Here is a 22,192-nt window from a genome sequence, read left to right on the forward strand (position 1 = left end):
TGTGATGCCACCGTCAGGCCTTGAAGGTCCTAGCCGTGCTTCCTCTGTGTCTACTCCCCCTGAAGAGCCAGAGGCGACTACCCAAGCTCAGCCATTACAGTTGTTAGGCATAGTACTAGTCCAGGTGCTTCTGCCGACTCCTACGTGACTAAGGACGATTTGGCATCAGCATTAGCCAGCCTTGAGGGTAAGATTTCTGGCATGATTGCAGCATTTCAAGGAGTGGGGAAACGTGATAGATTCGCCTCACCTTAGCCACCCCCTGAATCAGTTCAGAATTGGGCAGAGGATGTGAAAGAAGTAGCTGATGATGACCTTATGGAAGGTCAAGCTGAGGTTTCCACTTCTGGGGAGTTAGGGTCAGAGGAGTCTTTATTAGCCTCTCAAACCCAGAGATTGTTAGTTCAGTCTCTTACTGAAATGATCCAGTCTTTTTTTTTTCTTTTTCTTTTTTCTATCATAGAGTATAGACTTTGATATTGTGATTGTTAATTCATTTTCTTTTTTTCTTTTTATGTTTGTATGATTTGTTGGTTATAAAACTTAATAAAAAGATAACAAATTTCCTCCCTTAGAGACGGCTGAAGTCATTTTTTCCTCTCTAGGCTCATTGTGCCCTCTTCATAGTCCTCGGACATTTCCCATACATCCGCTCTTGGAGAAAGAAATGTATAATGATTGCGAGCATCCTGATAGGATTTTTGTTCCTCCTAAAAGGTTTTCTCTATTGTATCCTATGGAGGAAAAGTTTACTAAGAAATTGAATATACCCACTGTGGATGCTGCCATTTATTCGGTTAACAAGAGTTTAACCTGCCCTATGGATAATGCCCAGTTTTTTTAAAGATACAGCGGATAAAAAGTTGGAATCTTTATGGAAGCCTCCTTTGTTGTTGCAGGATTGTATCGCTGGTTGCGATACAACCAGCAGTAGCGGCCATAGGAGTTTGTCAGTCTTTAAAAGACCATATGAAGCGAGTGTCCAAGACAGTTCCTTCTAAAGGAGAGTCTGTGAAAGATCTAGATCTAGCTTGCACTTTGTTTCGCAGTTGATGCTCTTACGGACTCCATACTGCAAATGTCATGGTTTGCTCTGATAACAGTGCATATGCACAAAATCCTTTGGTTAAAGAGCTGGTCTGCGGAATTGCCATGTAAAAAGTGGCTGACTGGCTTCCCTTTTCAGGGAAAATGCCTTTTTGGTGACGATCTGGATAAGTATATCCAAAAGATCTGGGAGGGGGGGGGGGGAGAGTATGTTGCTACCCGTAAAAAGGAAAAGCAAGCGTCCCTCTTTTAAGATCCCCAGAACTCATACAACCAGTGCTTCAAATTCCAGACGGTGGCGACAGCCTCAGCCATCTGGGTCCGGAACCAAGCCTTCAGGGCAGCGTCAGAAAAAGCCCCGAGCCCACAGATCAGCTAAGTCTTCCTCTAAGCAATAATCACAAACCAGGCGCTCCTGGGATGCCTTTAAGGTGGAGGGATAGAAGTAAGCCTGTGAGGCTCCCCAGCAGTTGTTCTGCTGTTAGCCAACTAATGGCTTAGTAAAAAGATTCGCACCCAGGGCAGCCATAGGAAAAAATCCAGTCCAGAAGTCAAAGCAATAATCACAAATCTGGCGCTCAAGGGGTGCCTTTAGGGTGGAGGGATAGAAATAAGCCTGTGAGGCTCCCCAGTGTTTTTTCTGCTGCTAGCCAACGAGCATAGAAAGGGTGCTGATAAGGACAAAAGTACATGAGGAAGGCAGCGCATGAACCACACCGGGATGCAATGGATAAGGAAGTCAGGTGAACATCCCGTATAGAAAGGGTTAACAGTTTATTGGTATTGATAACCGAAAAACAAAGTACATAAATGCTTACATCACCCTGGGCTGGAGTGGACAAGGACACCTGGCAGCAAGCAATAAGAGTGCAAGGAGGTCAGTCTCCCAGGAGTGCTGAGCAGTGTGTGCACAAAGCCGGAAACCAGCCGGCGCGAGGATGAAAGGACTCTGCTGTAGTTCTGTAGCGGTGACATCAGCCGGACAGGCGCCACTTGCGGGGAAATACCAGGAACCAGGGTGGAACACAAGCTATATGGTTGCCATGACTACATGTTTCGCGCTATGGGCTTTATCAAGTCATGTAAAGGAATGGCAACAGGGAAATTTAAGATAGGGGAAGGGGCGGGACTGTGATTACAAACCAGGAAAAGGTTTGATTGCACTTTTAACCTCTCGTGCCCTTATCTCCCTCCTTGATAACATAAAAGTTTTAAAATAATTAGTATTTCTAGATCTTGTTTTGTCCCATGAGGGTGGCACCATCATTAGTAGGAATCACACCAAGCCTACCAGTGGCAACTAATATCTTCACTACTCTAGTTGCCACCACCCTCCTGGAAGCGAAACATTCCTGGAGGCCAGTTCAACAGGCTAAGGAGGAATTGCACCAAGGTGGAGGATTACATCACACAGGGCTTGTCTATGACTATGATTAACTAACTGTTAACCCTTTCTATACTGGATGTTAACCTGACTTCCTTATCCATTGCATCCTGGTGTGGTTGATGCGCTGCCTTCTTCATGTACTTAAGTCTTCCTCTAAGGCCTAATCTGTGAAGGGGCGCTCCCACTCACTTGGGTGGGGGGAAGGCTGCTTCGGTTCTCAAAGGTTTTGGTGGAAATGATCCAAGACAACTGGGTTATCTCCATCATCTCGCAGGGGTACAAACTGGACATTTTGGGTGTTCCTGCATCCTCAGTTTGTAAAGTCAAGTATACCGACAGATTACCTAAAAAGAAGATCTCTCTTTCTGCCGTTTGACCAGCTGAGGGCCCAAAGAGTGATAATGGAGGTTCCAGAGAATGAAAGGTTCAGGGGCTTTTACTGAAACCTGTTCATAATCCCCCAACCAAACGGGGATGTGAGACCTATTTTGGATCTCAAAGATCTAAACCAGTTTCTGAACGGTCATATTTTCCGTATTGAGTCAATTTGTTCAGTCATAGCCTCCCTGCAGGGAGAGGAATTTCTAGCATCCATAGACATCAGGAATGCATATCTTCACATGCCTATATTCCAGGCTCACCAGGAGTTTCTATGCTTTGCAGTATAAAACCGTAATTTTCAGTTTGTGGCCCTGCCCTTCGGGTTAGCCACGGTGTTCACAAAGATCCTAGCACCAGTATGGACTGTTCTAAGGTCAGGGGGATATTTGTAATAGGATATCTGGATGATCTATTACTTATAGATTGATTGGCTTCGGCTCTAAGCCGAAATGTCCTCCAGACAGTACAGTTCCTAGAATGTCTGGCTTTGATGCTAAACTTGGCAAAGTCAGCATTACAGCCGATACAGTGTGTGGAATAACTGGATTTTTGACTTACCGTAAAATCATTTTCTCTGAAGTTCATTGACAGACACAGCTCCATATTCTTCATAACCATTGGGTTATGCTGCCCCCTACAGGAGTAGGACACTGAGCAGGAAAAATCTTTACCACACCTACAGAGATGTATAGTAACTAAGTAGAACTACTTCACTACTGTACTTAAGTACCGAAAGGCGGTATCTGTACTTTCCTGGAGTAGAATTTTTTTCTCCTACTTCCACTTTTACTTCACTACATTTTTTCAATGATTTCAATACTTCTACTCCAATATTTTTTTTTTGTGCTGCATAGTTAACTCGTTACAATTATAAAAATTACCACTGCCAGAACAGTAGATGGCAGGTTTCATGAAGCTCAAAACATGTGTATTATCAGCGCATACGTAAATAAAAGCTACTGTATGTATAAATAAAAGCTGCATTTGAAATAATAAAAAACAATATGATGTTCAAACTTTTGACTTCTTTCTTTAATAACTACATAACACAGTACTTGTACTTTTACTTTCAGTACTTGAGTAGCATTTTTTTTTTCAAAACTACTGGTACTTTTACTTTCAGTACTTGAGTAGCAAAATTTTTTGAAAAACTACTTGCAATACTTAAGTACAAAAAAATTTGAATACTTTAGTACTTCTACTCAAGTCACTTTTTGATCGAGCACTTCCACTTCTACTCAAGTCACTTTTTGATCGAGCACTTGTACTTTTACTCAAGTATAGGTTTCGAGTACTTTATACAACTCTGCACACCTATAGGGCAGTCCCTGGGGGTATACACCTACTCACTCTGCTGTAGGCATTCAGCTGTGTTGCAACAGTGTCAGGAGAAAATAACCCCAACCCAACTCATATATAGTTGTGTCTGTCAATGAACTTCAGAGAAAAGGATTTTACAGTAAGTCAAAAATCCAGTTTTCTCTATCGTTCATTGACAGCTCCATATTCTTCTTAACCATTCGGACGTCCCAAAGCAGTATTAACATGAGGGGTGGGAAAACGCAGAAAAGAACATAATTCCCAAGAAACAAAATACACAGCAGCATGCAAAAAAACCTTGTGGCCAAAAGAAGCATCCAAAGATGCCAACACATCTACCTTGTGCAGACAACCAAGTTGACGCCTTGCAAAATTGAATCACTAACGCCTGATGGCAAAAAACCCAATAGGCACTCAGCGCCCTAGCAGAATGCGCCTTCCCAGGGAAAGGTGGAACCTGACCCTTAATTGAATAAGTCTGCAGTCAGCAGACGCAGCCAATCCTTTCAGAGGTCCGTCCGTGAGGACAAAGCGAGTCTGATTTTCCGAAGGACTCAGTAGACGCCAGGTAAGCCCTGATTACCCGAACCACATTTAGAAATGCAAGAAAAATGCTTTAGAATGCTTGGCCTTAGGACATAATGAAGGCAGCACAATGTCTTTATTTAAATGGAAATCCGAGACAACCTTAGGAAGAAACGACTGATTAGGTCGAAGTACCACCTACCGGGTCTCTGTGGAACACCAGATAAGGTGAGCGGCAGGATAGCGCCGCCAATTCCGACACTCTGCGTGCAGAGGTAATAGCCACTAAAAAGGCTACTGTCACGATCCGGGGTCAGGCTCGAAGACCAGTAGCTATAGCAGTCGCAGGTCACACAGGAACCAGCAGGATAGGAACACTGACAGGTCACCCAGGCAGATGACGCAGGCTCACCTGAGGTGCGGAGTCTAAGTACTAACCGGTCTTCACCAGCGCTCCTGAAGGTGGAGATGGATTTTGCTGCGTGTTAGCACCAGGTCGCGGTCCTCAAGATCGCCCCACCAGGAAGTGAGCAAGTCAGAGTCCAGTAGCAGATAGGGATTAAGCTGAAGCGTAGTCAAGGAGTAGCCAAAGGTCGGTAACCAGTAGTTGCAGGTTGGGATCAAACAGAAGAGTAGTCGAGGAACAAGCCAAGTGTCGATAACGGATGGTAGCAAAGATACAGACGGCAGCAGGAGAGACAAGCGAGATATCGGCTGTTTAAGGCACAATATTCTGGCGACCAGGAAGTGCAAAGACATGGTTTATAACAGGAAGTTCATGGTTCAAGGCAATAAAGATTCACAGCAGGATCATTCAAGGATTTGTCCAGGGAGCTGTCCAGCATTCCAGGTAGCTCAGTGAGTAGAGTCATTGCCAGACACCATGGAGGTCCCAGGTTCAAGTCCGGGTCCTGACAGCTACCTTCTATGTCTTCCTGTAACGCTCCTGCGTTTCTTATATGGTGTGGATTTTCAGCTGCAGAAATAGTTCCACGTCAGTAGTCATGTAAGAGATATGCTGAGATACCATTCCCAACCTCAATGACTCATCATGTGTGGAAGGTCTTATTTCAGCCAGTAAATACACACAATTAGCAAGCTGGTTCCTAGAGTGACTTTATGTATGTGGTAACACAATGATGAAGGTTGAGGGATAGGTTGAGTGGAGGTGGTAGGTGATAGACACTTGAAGGTGAGACAGTAGCAGATGGATGCAGGAAGGTTTAGCAATGTTGTATGATAGCAGATGATAGAATAGCAGGTGGACATACAAAAGAGATCAACCCAGTGCAGAAAAGTAGCAGTAGTCTCAAGAGCTAGCAATCTAGTTATGCAGATGTGATAAACAGTCTTTACTATGCAGAGCTAGATAGTGTAAGCTTAGTATAAGTTTATAGAGAATTCCCCTGCGGGGTACTTAGCACTATTAGCGATACAGCCGAAGGGTGGTTCAGGAGAGGCGGATGATCCAGTAGCGGGATACAGGGATCAGCGCAGCGAGGTTCCGTCAGCGAGGTAAGCTTGCAAGCATGGAAGCTTCAAGCAAGGATAGCATCCAGGTAAAGGTGTTTGAACGAACACATGTGAGTGAGAACCGGCGCTTTAAATAGCCATCTAGTCCGGCGCTGGGTGATGACAGCTCCAGTCTTAAAGGTGTATGCGCACCTTTCCAAAAGTAAATGGTGGGGCGCATACACTTGTGGAAAGTGTAATTTAGGGTACCAAAGGTACCGGAACATTACACTTCCGTCTAATGGTTACCCCTACCGCGGATACTATAGCCGCAAGGGGGGGACCGCATCTAAAGATGCATTACATATAAATAGTAAAGCTTGGACCATTTGGTCCGTTATCTCTGCAAGACACCCTGACACCGTAGAATCATCTGCCATTTTCCCGCACTGACACTAAGTGCCTCTACCAGTGCTTTTTCCGCGTGGCTGCAAATGAGGATATATCATCCTTGCCATCTGAATCAGAGTGCGATGACGCAGACCCCTCAGGTGACTCGCATCTATGGCGGCCATATCAAATTTTGACACCAGGGTTTAAAAAAAAAACGCCATTAACCTTCTTAGCGGTATTCCCGAGCGTGGCTCGGGGTTAAATATCAGAGCCAAAAGCGGTAACCCCGAGCCACACTCGGGGTACCGCCAGAAGCATCGCTGGATCCTGTAAGAGAGGTTTCTTACCTTGTCACCGGGATCCAGCGATGTGTCTCGCGGCTCTTCTTCCTTCCGATCGTCTCCGTGCCCCGGCTTCCGTCTCCTGCGACGTGACGTTCGCAGGGGGGTGGAACCGGTGGCAAATTCAAATGTAAAACACACCAGACACACTGATACCATTCAAAATAAAAAAAAAAAATCACATTAGTTTTCCCCCCAGTGCCCTTTCCTGCAGTTTTACTGTACTTTTTTATATATATATATATATATACACATACACACGTAATTCTTGTGAATGAGCAGCCCAAACCAACTGTATACATTATATATATATATATATATATATATATATATATATATATATATATACACGTATATATATACGTATATATATATATATATACACACGTAATTCTTGTGAATGAGCAGCCCAAACCAACTGTATATATATATATATATATATATATATATACACACATACATATGTATATATATATATATATATATATATATATATAATAAATGTATACAGTTGGTTTGGGCTGCTCATTCACAAGAATTACATGCAAAATAATGGTACCGATTTCAGCACCTAAAATCCAAAAGAATCATACCGCCAGGGAGGTTAAGGCAGACAAGGGTTGCGACCTGGAAGTCCCGGCAACACCAAAGAGGGGATCAGTGGGTGATACTTGCTCCTGGGACTCCATGTTAACCCAGGGAGAGCGCAGTGTCACTTTAAGAATACTGAAAAAAAAATGGCCCCACACTGCTGCACCAGCGGTACTACAAGTCCCAGCACTCTAAGCTGCAATATAGCCGAGTGAGGGAGCAACCCACAGGGACCCCAATAGACTCCCCACCGCTCGATATTAGGGAAAGTAGAAAACGATCCTCACAGGAAGAGGAAGTACCTGGGTCAGCACCAGATGTAAAGCCTTGCCACTCACTGCTGTACAGCATTCTCAGACTCCGAGAAAATACCCGCCCAATGCATTTCAATGGGGAGACCACAACAAAATGGCCACTCAATGCATTTTAATGGGAAACTACTAAAACATGGCTGCCGAGCCTTGTACAGCTGATCTACAAGAAAATGGTGGCATCCTTGGCAGGCCATGCGGTCTACAAGATCCCCTAAAGGGTCCAAACCAGGTAATTTGAGTCCCAGCGAGATGTTTTACATGTCGTGGCGAAGCCTAGCGGGGAGATGTGACCTGCACACACTCGCTGCCCAGACTGGGAGACCATAGGGATCGAGAATATCCAGTCCGACCCCCAGTCCGGCTGTTGATTGTAGTTCTCTCAGGAACATAACTAGCTAAAAAATAAAATTTAGACAGAAGGTTCCCTCTTTACATAAAAAAAAACATGCCAGGACAGAAATCCCAGCAGGGAACTAGGTCCTTACTCCTGACTAGGTAGAGAAAAAAACTGAATGCCCAATAGCAGAGTGAGTGGGTGCATACCCCCAGGGACTGCCCCATAGTTGTGGTAAAGATTTTTGCTTCCTAGTGTCCTACTCCTGTAGGGGGCAGCATAACCCAATGGTTAAGAAGAATATGGAGCTGCATCTGTCAGTATAGAGAAATTTGTGTTTTCTTGTGGACACAGTACAGGCAAAGGTATACTTGCCAACAAGAAAGGTCACAGACCTGAAGGATCTGGTTCGGTCCGTAGTAAGGCTGAGATATCCTTCTGTACGTCTTTGCATAAAGCTATTGGGGAAGATGGTGTCCACATTCAAGGCAATTCCCTATGCTCAATTCCATGCTAGACCCTTGCAGAACAAAATTATGTCAGCATGAACCAGAAGGGTTTAGTCTCTGGACTGGTCCATGTCTCTTGTACCAAGAGTACGTCAAAGTCTGAACTGGTGGTTGGTGACCAGAAATCTGGGGGAGCGGTTCTGGAGGAACCACTGTCCAGGGGAAATGGTCTTGGGTAGAGAAAGGTGTCCCCATCAACATTCTGGTAATCTAAACAGTCAGTCTGGCTTTGAAATACTGGACGCCCAGGCTTCGGGGTCACCCTGTCAGGGTGCAATTTGACAATGCCATGGCTGTGGCTTATATCAACAATCAAAGAGGCACAAAGATGGATCCTGTCGTGGGCAGAGAAGTTTGTGCCATGCCTGACAGCAGTTTTTATTCCAGGAATAGAGAACTGGCAGGCAGTTTTTTTGAGCCGTCAACAGATGTTTCGGGCGGGAATGGTCCTTACATCCCGAGATTTTTCAATTAATTTGCCTATGCTGGGGGGTCCCAGACATAGATCTGGTGGCATCCAGGTTCAACAACTAGTTGAAAAGATTTGTGTCCAGGACCAGGGATCCATTTGCAGTCTGAGTGCATGCTTTAGTGACTCCTTGGAAGGAGTACTCCCTTATTTATACCTTTGCTCCCGTGCAGGATCCAACTAGAGGGGAAACCAGTAATCCTTGTAGCTCCTGCAAGGCCGAGGAGGGTTTGGTATGCACAAATCCAAAGATTGGCAGTGACAAGGCCTTGGGTCCTTCCACTGCGTCCGGACCTACTTTCTCAAGGTCCGATATTCCACCCTGCTGTACAGTCTCTAAATTTGACAGCTTGGCTATTGAAGCCTTAAGGAGTGGGGTGTATCTGGCCCTGCAGTTTATACCCTGATAAATGCTAGGAAACCAGTCTCTAGAAACATTTATTACAGGGTCTGGAAATCCTACATTACCTGGTGTGAAGCCAGGAAATGGCATCCCCACAAATATATCATCGGGAGAATTCTAGCTTTCCTCCAAGCAGCAGTAGATATGAAATTAGCCTTCAGCACTATTGAGGGGCAAATTTCAGCCTAATCTGTTTTCTTCCAAGAACCGATCGCTTCCCATTCATTGGTTCAGACCTTCGCCCGGGGAATGTTACGTTTGCTTTCACCTGTGAAGCCGCCATTATATCCTTGGGAATTAAATTTGATGCTGACAGTTTTACAAACACAGCCTTTTGAGCCCATGGGGCAGGTTCCCTTGGTTTTTCTGACCAGGAAACTGGTCTTTTTGATTGCAATAACTTTGGCTAGAAGGGTATCGGAACTAGCAACTCTTTCTAGTGAAAAGCCATTCTTGATTTTTCATCAAGAGAGGGTGATTCTACATCCACACCCAGGTTTTTTTGCCCAAGGTGGTGTCCGCTTTTCATTTGAATCAGGACATTATACTACCTTCCTTTTTTCAAGATCCTCATTCAGAAGAGGAAAAGTTATTGCATTCTCTTGATGTAAAGCGTGCTCTTAAGTTTTACTTTGAAAGATCAGACCGATCTCTTGTTTGTCCCGCTGGAAGGGCCCAGGAAAGGGTTGGCAGCATCTAAGTCTATGATTTCTCATTGGATTTGCCAGGTTATTACCCAGGCATATGGTTTAGAAGGGAAAGTTCCACCTTTTCCTGTAAAGACACATTCTACCAGAGAAGTAGGTGCCTCTTGGGCACTTCCCAATCAAGCCCCTATGGCTCAGAATTGCATAGCCGTGATCTGGTCATCGGTGCATAGGTTTACTCATTTCTATTGAGTGGATATTGGGACCCAGGAGGAGTCTGCATTTGGCCGCAGTGTTCTGCAGGCAGCGGTGTAGTCCTTTTTGTGGTCTGATGGCGGTATTTTTGGTGTCCCCCCCCCCCCCCCCCCCCCGGGATGCATTGCTTTGGGACATCACAAATGTTATAAATTATGGCTCTGTGTCCCATGATGTACGAAAAGAAATATGGATTTTTAATACATACTTACCTGTAAAATCCATTTATTAAAGTACATCACGGGACATAGAGGTCCCTACCCTTTTTTATGGCCTTTATTGCTTGCTACAAAACTGAGATACTTCCTGTGTGGGAGGGGTTATATAGGGTGACATCCTTTCTGATAGATTGCCAGTGTCCTTCACCTGTAGGTGGCTGTATAACCCATATGTTATGATTTATGGCTCTGTGTCCCGTGATGTACTTCAAGAAATGGATTTTACAGGTAAAGAGGTTGTTAACCTCAAAAAAAAATTAAAAAAAGAAAAACCTGAAAGACAAAGGCATAATGAGCTAGTATGCATTGCATACTAGCTCATTATGAAAAACTTACCTTAGAACGAAGCCCCCGCAATGCCGTCTGCTCACCAATAACACTGCAGACATTTCCGGCTGTCCTACTTCCTGGTTCGATGGCCGGAGGCACAATGACATCACTCCCGCGCATGCGCATGGGAGCCGCCATTCACGGCACAGGGCTCTGAAGGAACGGCATAGGGCTCTGAAGAAACGGCACAGGTGGCCGTTCCTTCAGAGCGCATGCGCCGGGGATGTCATCGGCTGCATGCAATGTAAAGATCTCCTAAACGGTGCAAGTTTAGGAGTTATTCACAGTACCTATAGGTAAGCCTTATTATAGGCTTACCTATAGGCACAAGTCATGAAGGAGGGTTTACAACCTCTTTAAGTATGTATTAAAAATCCATTTTTTTTAAATGAAAATAGCATCCGGAAATACAGAAATAAGGGTCATTGTTTGGGCACCTTGTTTTACGGGATGACTATTTCCCACAATCTCCTGACTGTAAATTACCATGCCACATGCTCTCCCAAAGAGGACTACACACTGGTGTGCTGATGCACATAACAAAGGCATATTAAATCTGCTATTTTGTGAAGTATAATACCTTTACAAACACTGTACTTACCAAATTTCCTTAGTGGATTGTGCAGCATGAAGCTTTTTGCCCAGAGAAGATTCTAGCTGGTCCCGTAACATCTGACACAAGCAGTATTTTGTATTGGTGTAATGGTTATCATAGCACACTGCCTGAATAAAGAAAATAAACATTTAAACCAACAGAATAAGATTAGCAGAAGTCAAGTCACATTTAGCCAGACCTATTGTATAATGTTGAAAACACCTAGCCACTCATCCAAGTAGTTTTCTTAGCTCAAATGAATTTCAGTAACATACCACAATATTTACAAACTGATAACTTGGCAACTCAATCACACTGCCGCAAAGGGTCATACATATAGTATCAAAAGGAGCATATTTCTGCACATGGGAGTCACAGGTGTCTGCATACAATCATGGGCAGAAGCTTGTACAGGCAAACAATGCCACAGCTGTATGCAGGTAACCGAACATCAAGTTGTTATATGGGTATAGAGATGTATGAGTGGCTGAGTTTGCATCCAGGATGTGCGCCACTGCCATGGCATCTGCACAAAAATATACTGTGTGTAAAATGAGGCCATATTTCAGTTTTCTTTTTAATATATATATATATATATATATATATATACACATTTTTTTTTTTTGGGGGGGGGGGGGGCTTTGGTGAAATATCAGGAGTTTAACCACTTCAAGACCAGGCCTATTTCTGAGATTTGTTGCTCACAATCTAAAATCGGTATGTTTTGCTAGAAAAATACTTAGAAACCCCCAAACATTATATATATATATATATATATATATATACACAGGTCCCTCTCAAAAAATTAGCATATTGTGATAAAGTTCATTATTTTCTGTAATGTACTGATAAACATTAGACTTTTATATATTTTAGATTCATTACACACAACTGAAGTAGTGCAAGCCTTTTATTGTTTTAATATTGATGATTTTGGCATACAGCTCATGAAAAACCAAAATTCCTATCTCAAAAAATTAGCATATTTCATCCGACCAATAAAAAAAAGTGTTTTTAATACAAAAAAAAGTCAACCTTCAAATAATTATGTTCAGTTATGCACTCAATACTTGGTCGGGAATCCTTGTGCAGAAATTACTGCTTCAATGCGGAAGTGGCATGGAGGCAATCAGCCTGTGGCACTGCTGAGGTGTTATGGAGGCCCAGGATGCTTCGATAGCGGCCTTGAGCTCATCCAGAGTGTTGGGTCTTGCATCTCTCAACTTTCTCTTCACAACATCCCACAGATTCTCTATGGGGTTCAGGTCAGGAGAGTTGGCAGGCCAATTGAGCACAGTAATACCATGGTCAGTAAACCATTTACCAGTGGTTTTGGCACTGTGAGCAGGTGCCAGGTCATGCTGAAAAATGAAATCTTCATCTCCATAAAGCTTTTCAGCAGATGGAAGCATGGTTGTTGAGTAAACCGGAAGTGATGTTGTGATGTCACTTCCAGGTTACTATATTGGAGATCTGTTTAAAGCTGATTTCGGCTTTGTATGCGTCTCTGACCAGCTGGCAGACGTGGTGGCTGGTAGCTTGGGTCTCCCGGTGGGGAGCCTGGGAGAGCCGCGGAAGGTGGCGGGAGGATGGGGTGTAACCTCACGCTGCTTGTAATAACAGCCAAGCAGCTGCTTAGGTGCATTGGTTGTTATTTCATAAAAGCAGACCGTCAGGTCTAAAAAACAGACCTGGGGTAATGCTTGCAGCTGCTTAAACCAAGGCTCGAAAAAAACCCTGAATGCTCCCCACAATCTGCGAACACCCACTAACTATGTATCTCGGGCTTCGCTTGCCTATCTGCGGGCCTGGGACCAGCATAGCAATTTACACCGGGTAGAGGGAGGAGAGCAGACACATTCTCTCCTCCCTGTCTAGTTTTTGACCCCATAAGTGACGTATGACATAATTTCAGGGTCCCCGTTGACAGTTTCCCTGGCCATCAAGGCCGGGAAAGAAATGTAATGCAGTATGATGTGGATTGCATCGCATTCAATGGAGCACAGGGGAGACTTGCAGGGTCTTTTAGACCCTGGATGTCTCATTAAAGAGAACCTGTCACCAAAATAGATCATCATATAGGAGACTTTTTGTCCCGTGTGATGGGAAAAAAAGTTAAGAAAAAAAATATTAATTGTAAAATATTTAAGTTACACCCAGGTACATAAACCCCCCCCCCCAAAAAAAATGGAGGCCCCCCACCCCAACATTTAGACATCTTAAAGACCACAACATACATGGGTATACAATGTACGGTCAACATCAAACACACACACATCATAGGTTGAACTGGATGGACTGATGTCTCTTTTCAACCTCACTAACTATGTAACTATGTAATTTATGCAGGTACAAACGTAAACACACTCGGCGGGTCGCTTACGCCTTAAAACGACGACTGCAATACATGTTCCATATCGCCGCGCACGCCGGAAAAAGACCAATAATTCTAGCACCAGACCTCCTTTGTTACGCTAAATTGATGACTTATGGGGGGATTTAAAGCGTCGCCTATGGAAAATATAGGGTACTGAAATGTTGGGTATCTATTTACTCGGTGCGACCTCGGCCCAGAAAAAAAACTTTATTGTGTTTTCTTGCCCCAAAAAATTAACTTTTATTGTGTTTTTTTACTGAAATATTGGGTTTCCTAGACCTCTGTTGTAACATTGTGTGACATACCAAATTGGAACTACCACTATTTTATTCTCTAGGGTGTCTGCTTTCAAAAAATAATGGAATTTTCGACTTAACGTAAAAGCCATTTCTCTGCGTTCATTGACGGACACAGCTCTTCAGGATTCTTGAACCATTTGGTTATACTGCCCCTACAGGAGAGGGACACTAGGCAGAAAAAAGAACTAGACTATGCCTATGGGCAGTCCCTGGTGGTATACTCCCCCTCTCTGCTATAGGTCCTCAGTTTTGTTACAAGCAGTGTCAGAAGTATTACAACTCCATAGAGGGGCGGGTGCTGTGTTTGTCAAAGAATGCAGAGAAAAATGGATTTTTGTAAAATCTTACCGTAAAATCCTTTTCTCTTAGCTCATTGACAGACGTAGTCCTCGTTGATTCAACACACTCGGGTTATGCTGCCCTCTACAGGAGTAGGACTAGACAGGAAAGAAAACACTCTGGCCACACCTTAGGGGCAGTCCCAGAGGGTATATCCTCTCTCTCTCTGCTACAGCAAATCAGTTATGTCACAAAGCAGTGTTTAGAGAATTTAACCCAACCCAACTCAAAATAGAGGGGCGGGTACTACGTCTGTCAATGAGCTTAAGAGAAAAGGATTTTACGGTAAGATCTTACAAAAATCCATTTTTCTCTGTCGCTCATTGACAGACGTAGTCCTCGTTGATTCAACACACTCGGGACGTCCCAAAGCAGTACCACAAATGAGGGGTGGGAAAATGGAAATTAAATCCAATCTAGAAGGCCCAACCGGTGCCAACTAGAAGTCTTCAATGCTCATCAATCAAAGATGAGACTCAACAGAAAATTCCAACAGAAAAAAACCCTCGAGGTAGACCACCGGTCTCCTCAAATTGCGGCCTGCAAAACCTTGTGGTCAAATGAGGCATCCGCCGATGCCATCACATCAATCTTATAAAATTTTGTAAAGGTATGTACCGACGACCAGGTGGCCGCCTTACATACCTGGACCACTGACGCCTGATGGCGGAAGGCCCAGGAAGTACTGAGCGCTCGAGTGGAGTGCGCCCTAACAGGAACGGAGGACTCCGACCCTTAATAGAATAAGCCTGTACCACCGTCTGTCTAATCCATTTGGAGATAGTCGCGGCAGATGCAGGCAACCCCTTTCTGGGGCCATCCGTGATCACAAAAAGTGAATCCGTCTTACGGAACGATTCCGTAGGTTTCAGGTATACCCTGATTGCCCGAACCACATCCAAGGAATGTAACGCATGTTCCAGATGATGATTGGGCTGAGGACACAAGGAATGTAGTACAATATCTTCATTCAGATGAAAGTCTGAAACCACCTTTGGAAGAAAGGATGGCTTAGGATGAAGAACTACCTTATCCCTATGAATCACTAAGTATGGGGACTGGCATGACAATGCAGCCAGTTCTGACACCCTGCGTGCAGAAGTGATAGCCACTAAGAAGGCTACCTTCTGGGATAAAGTCAGCAAGGGAATCTCCCTGATGTTTTCAAAGGGAGGTTTCTGCAGAACCGACAAAACCAAATTAAGATCCCAAGGCGGTAAGGGCGCGCGGACTGGTGGAGCCAGGTGCCGCACCCCCTGGATGAAATTCCGCACCAAGGATTTTGTAGCCAAAGGCTTCTGAAAGAAGATTGCTAATGCTGAAACCTGACCCTTGATGGTGCTCAAGGCTAGTTTCTGCTCAACCCCCTTTTGCAGAAAGGCCAATATTCGGGTCACCGAATAGGTACGTGGAGGAATTCCTAACGATTCGCACCACGCGATATAAGTCTTCCATGTGCGATAATAGACCTTGCTGGAAGTCGCTTTCCTTGCCTTAATTAGAGTAGGAATAACTGAAGCTGACAAACCTCTGTCCTTCAGTACCTGGGTCTCAATGGCCAGGCCATTAAAACCAGCGACTATAAAGCACGATGGAAGATCGGTCCTTGAGACCGCAGACACTCTCTGAGAAGAAGTTCCCAAGGAACGTCCGCGACTAGCATGTCCAAGTCGGCCAGACCGGCTTGAAGAGGCCATCCTAGAATTTCCAGGACAACTGGCGCTGACTGGATCCGAACCAGGCTGCCCTAGAGCTATCTGGCCCCGGCCATCCGACAAAGTCTGATCGTTCTCTGTTCCCACACATTTATCAGACACCTGATTCCTATCAGGAGTGGTGATTTCTCCTGGTTGAACCACAGGGACCGAAGTCACCCGGCTATAGGCTCCTTGGTCTGTCTGTTCAACCGGATCCGATTCTTGTGGGGAACTGAGGCTAATCTTTGGAAAAGGTAAAGAAAATGATCTGTTCAGGGAACGGTAACTACCGCTCCCTGTAGTACTTAGATGTTGGAAGGGAAGAATCGCACCGGTAGCAGTGGTCGATGCTCGATCTAATGCCCTGAATACCGGTGAAGACGTCCCCCCACCCTCAAGCCGGGTGGGGGCGCACCTTCAGGCTGTGTAATCCTTTGCTTCAGGTTTGGCTGAGTCGGTCTTTTGTCTGTCCGACCAGCCCTTCTTGAACCCTCCTGGAGGAGTCTTGCCCTTCCCGCTTGCTCCAGCTGAGTGAACGAACCCTTTATGGGCGGTAAAGAAAGGTCCCCGCTTGTTACGAGGTCCTTTAGCTTTAGCAGCCTGTGGCAAAAAAGTGCTTTTGCCCCCAGTGGCATCCTTAATGATCTCATCTAGGGTGGCCCCAAATAGGCGATTCCCCTGAAAGGGGAGATTCGTCAAGGTCTTTTTGGAACCTAGGTCCGCTGACCAGCATTTTCACCACAGCACACGTCTGAGGATTACCGCTGACATAGATGCATGCCCTAATAGGGGGGTAGCATCCAAGGCTGCGTCACAGATAAACTGTAGTCCTTGTATAATCTGTTCCATCAAATCAGATGTTGCCTGGGGGATATCTTTCCCCTTCAGGTCCTGGCGCACCAATCTCGCCCATTCCGTTAATGTCTGAGACACTAAACCAATGACAATTACTGATCTAAAGGCTGACCCTATCAGGGAAAAGATAGTGCGGGACTCCGCTTCTACTTTCCGATCCACCGGATCCTTAAAGGAAGAAGCGTCCTCCACCGGAATAACCGTGGCTTTATTCAGTCTGGAAATAGGTGGATCCACCACTGGTGGTACCGTCCATTTCTTAATGAGGGATTCCTCAAACGGATAGCGTCTAGCAATGCGCTTGGAAATAGTAAAGGTACGCTTAGAATGCTCCCATTCTTCTTTAATTTTATTACCAAAACACTTGGGTACAGGAAAAACCTTCACCGTTTTGGTGGGTTTGTTAGTACCAAAGGGAATCTCTGTTTCAGTTGCCTCTGCCGGTAAAACCTCAAGTCTTAAGGTTTCCCGAACCGCCACAACTAGTGCGTCCACCAATGCTTCTTCCTGAATTATGGCGGAAGCATGAACGTCCTCCTCACTGTCTGAGGGAACTTTACCTGAGACAACAGCCCCTGCAGAGGGACCTGCAGCTGCAATGACCATCTCAGAATCTGAATCTGAAGTATCAGATGATATAGGGGTAGGCGGGGGTCGCTTTCTTGACCCCCGTTCCTGACAGGCCGTCTCCACCCGAGCCACCAAAGACTCCAAAACTGCTGTAAATGCATCCATACTCTGTGCACCGGCGGGTCCCGCGGCCCCCTCGAGGGAAACAGGTGGGGGTACTTGTGTGGCAGGGTCCATGATAATTCCAGATGCTACCCGGAAAAAATCAATTTGCCAAAAAAAATAAAACCACTTTTTTCTTTTTTTTTTTTCAGACCCCCAGCGCCACAAAGCCCCTCAGTGTACCTGCTTAGGGACCCCTATAGAGCGAGAGAGAGAGATAGACCCCAGGGCTCACCACTTGATGCTCAGAGTTTCAACTGCAACTTGTCTCAGCACTGTCTAGAGCAGACAGGAAGTCTCTTGGCTGGCTTCCCAGGAAGAAAGGAGGCGGCTCCGCCCCTCTGCACGCCTTCCAGGGCCTCCCCTAGCTCCACGAGGTGTTTGAGTCACCTCAAACATGGCCGCCCCCATGCTGGAGACACGAGGCTACGCCAAAATGGCGGCCTTGTGCGATCTACCAGACAATGGCGGCGGCCTGCACAGAATAGCGGCATGTCTGCAGAAGGATCTCTGCCTCACAACCCTTCACCCTCATGGTGGTCATCGTGGTCGGCGGTACCGGACCCTGGCGGGCCGTATGCGGTCCGTGGCCGTTGGGAGGCATCTGTTTAGCTGGAGGAATGATCTGGAATGCAGTATACATATATAGACATCGCCCTGTGGCTTCTGACAGGTAGGATACTTTATACTATCACAGTAAAGTTCTAGTACTGCCACTGACTTCATCATTTTAACATCTTTGCAATTAGATTGTCAGCTCCCAAACCAAGCCTCCTGGCTTTTTGTTCACAAAAATCACACTCAAACAGGGGGATCTGTGACATGTTATAGGATAGAGGGAAGACCCATCCTTACCATTACAGCGAGGGGCCCGCGTTCACCACAAGACCCGTCAGGGGGAAAGGGGGAACATACTACTCACCATACCGGAACCAGGCTGGCGCCAACTCCTGACAGTACCCCTCTCCACCGAGGTGGGAGGGCTGTCGACCAGTCCGAACGCCGTGACTCATGGTCTTAGGCGTTTCGGCGAGACGGTTAACTCGCAGGGTCAGTCCCCGTCCAGTGGGACTATGTCGCGGCCGACCCAGCGCAGAGCTATGGCCTGCACGCGCTCGTAGGCGGAACTGGGGTGACCACTGGATCTCAACATCCAGCCCGTCGCCCAGTTCAGCTTTCTTGCTTGAAGATCTCACAGGAACACTGGAGAAAAAAAGCGGTCTAAAAAATCTTTTCTAAGAAAAAAATCCTGCCAGGACCGAAGATCCCAGCAAGGTATCTAGGTCCTTACTCCTAACTAGACAGAAAAAAACTGATTTGCTGTAGCAGAGAGAGAGAGAGGATATACCCTCTGGGACTGCCCCCAAGGTGTGGCCAGAGTGTTTTCTTTCCTGTCTAGTCCTACTCCTGTAGAGGGCAGCATAACCCGAGTGTGTTGAATCAACGAGGACTACGTCTGTCAATGAGCGACAGAGAAATCCTATTTTCTTTTTCATTCATTGACGGACACAGCTCTTCAGGATTCTTGAACCATTGGGATGTCCCAAGGCAGTGCCAAACGTGGGGTGGGACAACAAAAAAAATCCCAAGGCTAAACAATAGCCAACCAGGTAACGGGAGCTAGACAAAAAACAACTGGAGCACACCTGAACAATACACCCCCAAAGAGGGAACAGACCCTCTAAACAGCAGCCTGCAAAACCTTGCAGTCAATGGGAGCACTTGCAGATGCCAACACATCCACTTTATAGAATTTAGTGAAACCTTGCAAACCTTGGCCACTGACGCCTGATGACAGAAGGTCCAATAAACACTAAGCGCCCAAATAAAGTGTGCCGTGACAGGGAAAGGAGGAACCTGACCCTTGATCGAATAGGCCTGAGTCACCGTCTGTCTGATCCATATTGAAATGGTCACAGAAAAAGTGGACAGCCCTTTTCTTGGCCAATCCATGGGTACAAACAAGCTGCCAGATACATCTGAATCGCCCAAACCACATCCAGGGCATGCAATACAACTTCCTTAGGATGTTTGGGCCTGGGACACAGTGAAGGCAACACAATGTCTTCATTCAAATGGAAATCAGACTACCTTAAGAAGGAACAACGGATATGGGCGAAGAAACAGCTTATCTTTGTGGACCACCAAGTAAGGAGTACAACAAGATAACACCGCAAGTTCCCACACCCTGCAAGCAGAGGTGATAGCCACCAAAAAAGCCACCTTTTGGGACAGCCTAAGCAGGGGAATCTTCAGGATTTTTTCAAAGGGACGCTTCTGGAGAACTGAAAGCACCAAGTTCAGATCCCAGGGCGGTAAAGGAGACTGCACGGTGGAATCAGATGACGAACCCCTTAAATAACGGTATGCACCAGGAAGCGTATGGCCAGGGTCATTGAAAGAAGACCACCAAGGCCAACACCTGGCCCTTGATGGTACTCAAGGCCAATTTCTGCTCAACCCCCCATTGAAGGAAGGTCAAGACCCGAGCCACCGAAAAAGACCGAGCGTGAACACCAATCGACTCACACCACGAAATGTACGCTTTCCACGTATAATGGTAGATCTTCCTAGAGGTAGAGTTCCTAGCTTTCAGCAGTGTCTGAATCACAGACCCAGACAACCCTCTATCTTTCAGCACCTGGCTTTCAACAGCCAAGCCGTCAAAGCCAGTGACTGTAAAGCAGGATAGAAAATTGGCCGTTGGGACAAGAGATCATCCCTGAGAGGCAGTCTCCAATGGATGTCGGCCAGCAGCCGCACCAAGTTGGCGAACCAAGACTGGCAATGCCAGTCCGGGGCTACTAGTACTAGAAATCCTTCTGCCTTGATTCTGTGCAGGAGCCTCGGCAGACGCTTGAGAGAAGGGAAAGCGTAGGTCAGATGATACTGGCCCCACTGGGACACCAGAGCCTCTGTGCCATCCGCCAGAGGATCCTGTGACTGTGCCACAAACCTCTGAACTTTTCTGTTGAGCCGGGACGCCAACAGATCCACCTTGGGGGCGACCCACCGGAAACATAACTGATGAAACACGTCCGGGTGAAGGGACCACTCCCCTTGGTCCAATGCCTGCCAACTGAGATAGTCTGCCTGCCAGTTTTCCACTCCTGAAATGTGTATGGCGGAGAGGGCAAGAGCGAAGCACACTGGAGAATGGCGGCTACTTCCAGGGCTGCAAACATGGCCGCCGGCCATAGAAATAATAGAATTTTACCGTAAAATTATTTTCTCTGAGTCCTCTGACAGTCGCCACCCATCCATTTAGCCTTCACTAGTGGATAATGGCATCCTTTGCAGGAGCAAGCTAGGCAGTTAAGGTTAATAAAAAAACTTTTTATACCTAGACACACCTCTAGGGGCCATCCCTCAGCCATTATCCTGAACCAGATATCACTGTTCCTCAGTTTGTAGCAAGCAGTACCAGAAGCTAATAACCCCCAGATCCAAAAACCAGAGGGGCGGGAGCGACTGTCAGAGGAATAATTTTACGGTAAGTTCTTACAAAAATTCTATTTTCTCTTATGTCTTCTGACAGTTGCCGCCCATCCATTCAGCCTTCATTAGTGGGATGTCCCAAAGCAGTGCAGGTGTGAGGGGTGGGAGGACGCAACCAACCTAAAAGGCAACGAAAACAACCGGGCCAGAAAACAACCTGAGTCCAACAGGGCAACAAGCCCAAAACTGGAGCAACTCCAGAACAACAAAAAAACACCCCAGGAAGAGACAGAAAAAAATACGTCTCTTCAAACCACTGCCGCACTTAAAACCTTGCGGCCAAAGGAAGCATCCGATTTATGCCAATACATAAATTATGTAGAATTTTGTGAAAGTGTGTACAGACGACCAGGTCGCCGCTTTGCACATCTGAACAAAAGAAGCCTGATGGCGAAAAGCCCGAGAGGCACGGACGGCTCTAGTGGAATGGGCCTTCACAGGGAAAGGAGGAACCTGACCCTTGAGTGAATAGGCCTGAACAATCGTCTGTCTGATCCACTTGGAAATGGTTGCAGCGGACGCAGCCAAGCCCTTCCGAGATACCGCAGGAAGAACCAACAGGGAATCAGACTTCCTAACAGACTCCATGGCAGAAAGGTAAACCCTCATCGCCCGGACCACATCCAAGGAATGCAAGGCCACTTCCTTGGGATGCTTGGGCTTCGCACAAAGCGAAGGTAACACAATATCCTCGTTAAGGTGGAAAGACAAGACCACCTTTGGTATAAAAGACTGATTTGGTCGCAAGACCACTTCCCAAGACCACGTCGCAAGACCAAGATCCCTATGAATCACCAGATAAGGCGAACCGCAAGACAGAGCCGCCAATTCAGACACTCTGCGAGCAGAAGTGATAGCTACCAGAAAGGCCACTTTCTGGGACA

The 22,192-nt window shown here is 46.0% G+C and overlaps 1 protein-coding gene across 5 annotated transcripts in view; it reads right to left on the bottom strand.

The window, feature by feature from the left end:
- The window catches only part of DUS2 (dihydrouridine synthase 2), a 1,337,959-nt gene that overhangs the window by 244,639 nt on the left and 1,071,128 nt on the right, over window positions 1-22,192 (bottom strand). For all 5 annotated transcript variants that reach the window (XM_082270346.1, XM_082270343.1, XM_082270344.1 and 2 more), the window contains one exon: window positions 11,518-11,639. In XM_082270346.1, the coding sequence (XP_082126472.1) occupies window positions 11,518-11,639 (122 nt within the window). The remainder of the gene's footprint in view (window positions 1-11,517; window positions 11,640-22,192) is intronic.

This window comes from Pelophylax lessonae (genome assembly GCF_965119305.1).
Source record: "Pelophylax lessonae genome assembly, chromosome: 10".
Classification (NCBI taxonomy): domain Eukaryota; kingdom Metazoa; phylum Chordata; class Amphibia; order Anura; family Ranidae; genus Pelophylax; species Pelophylax lessonae.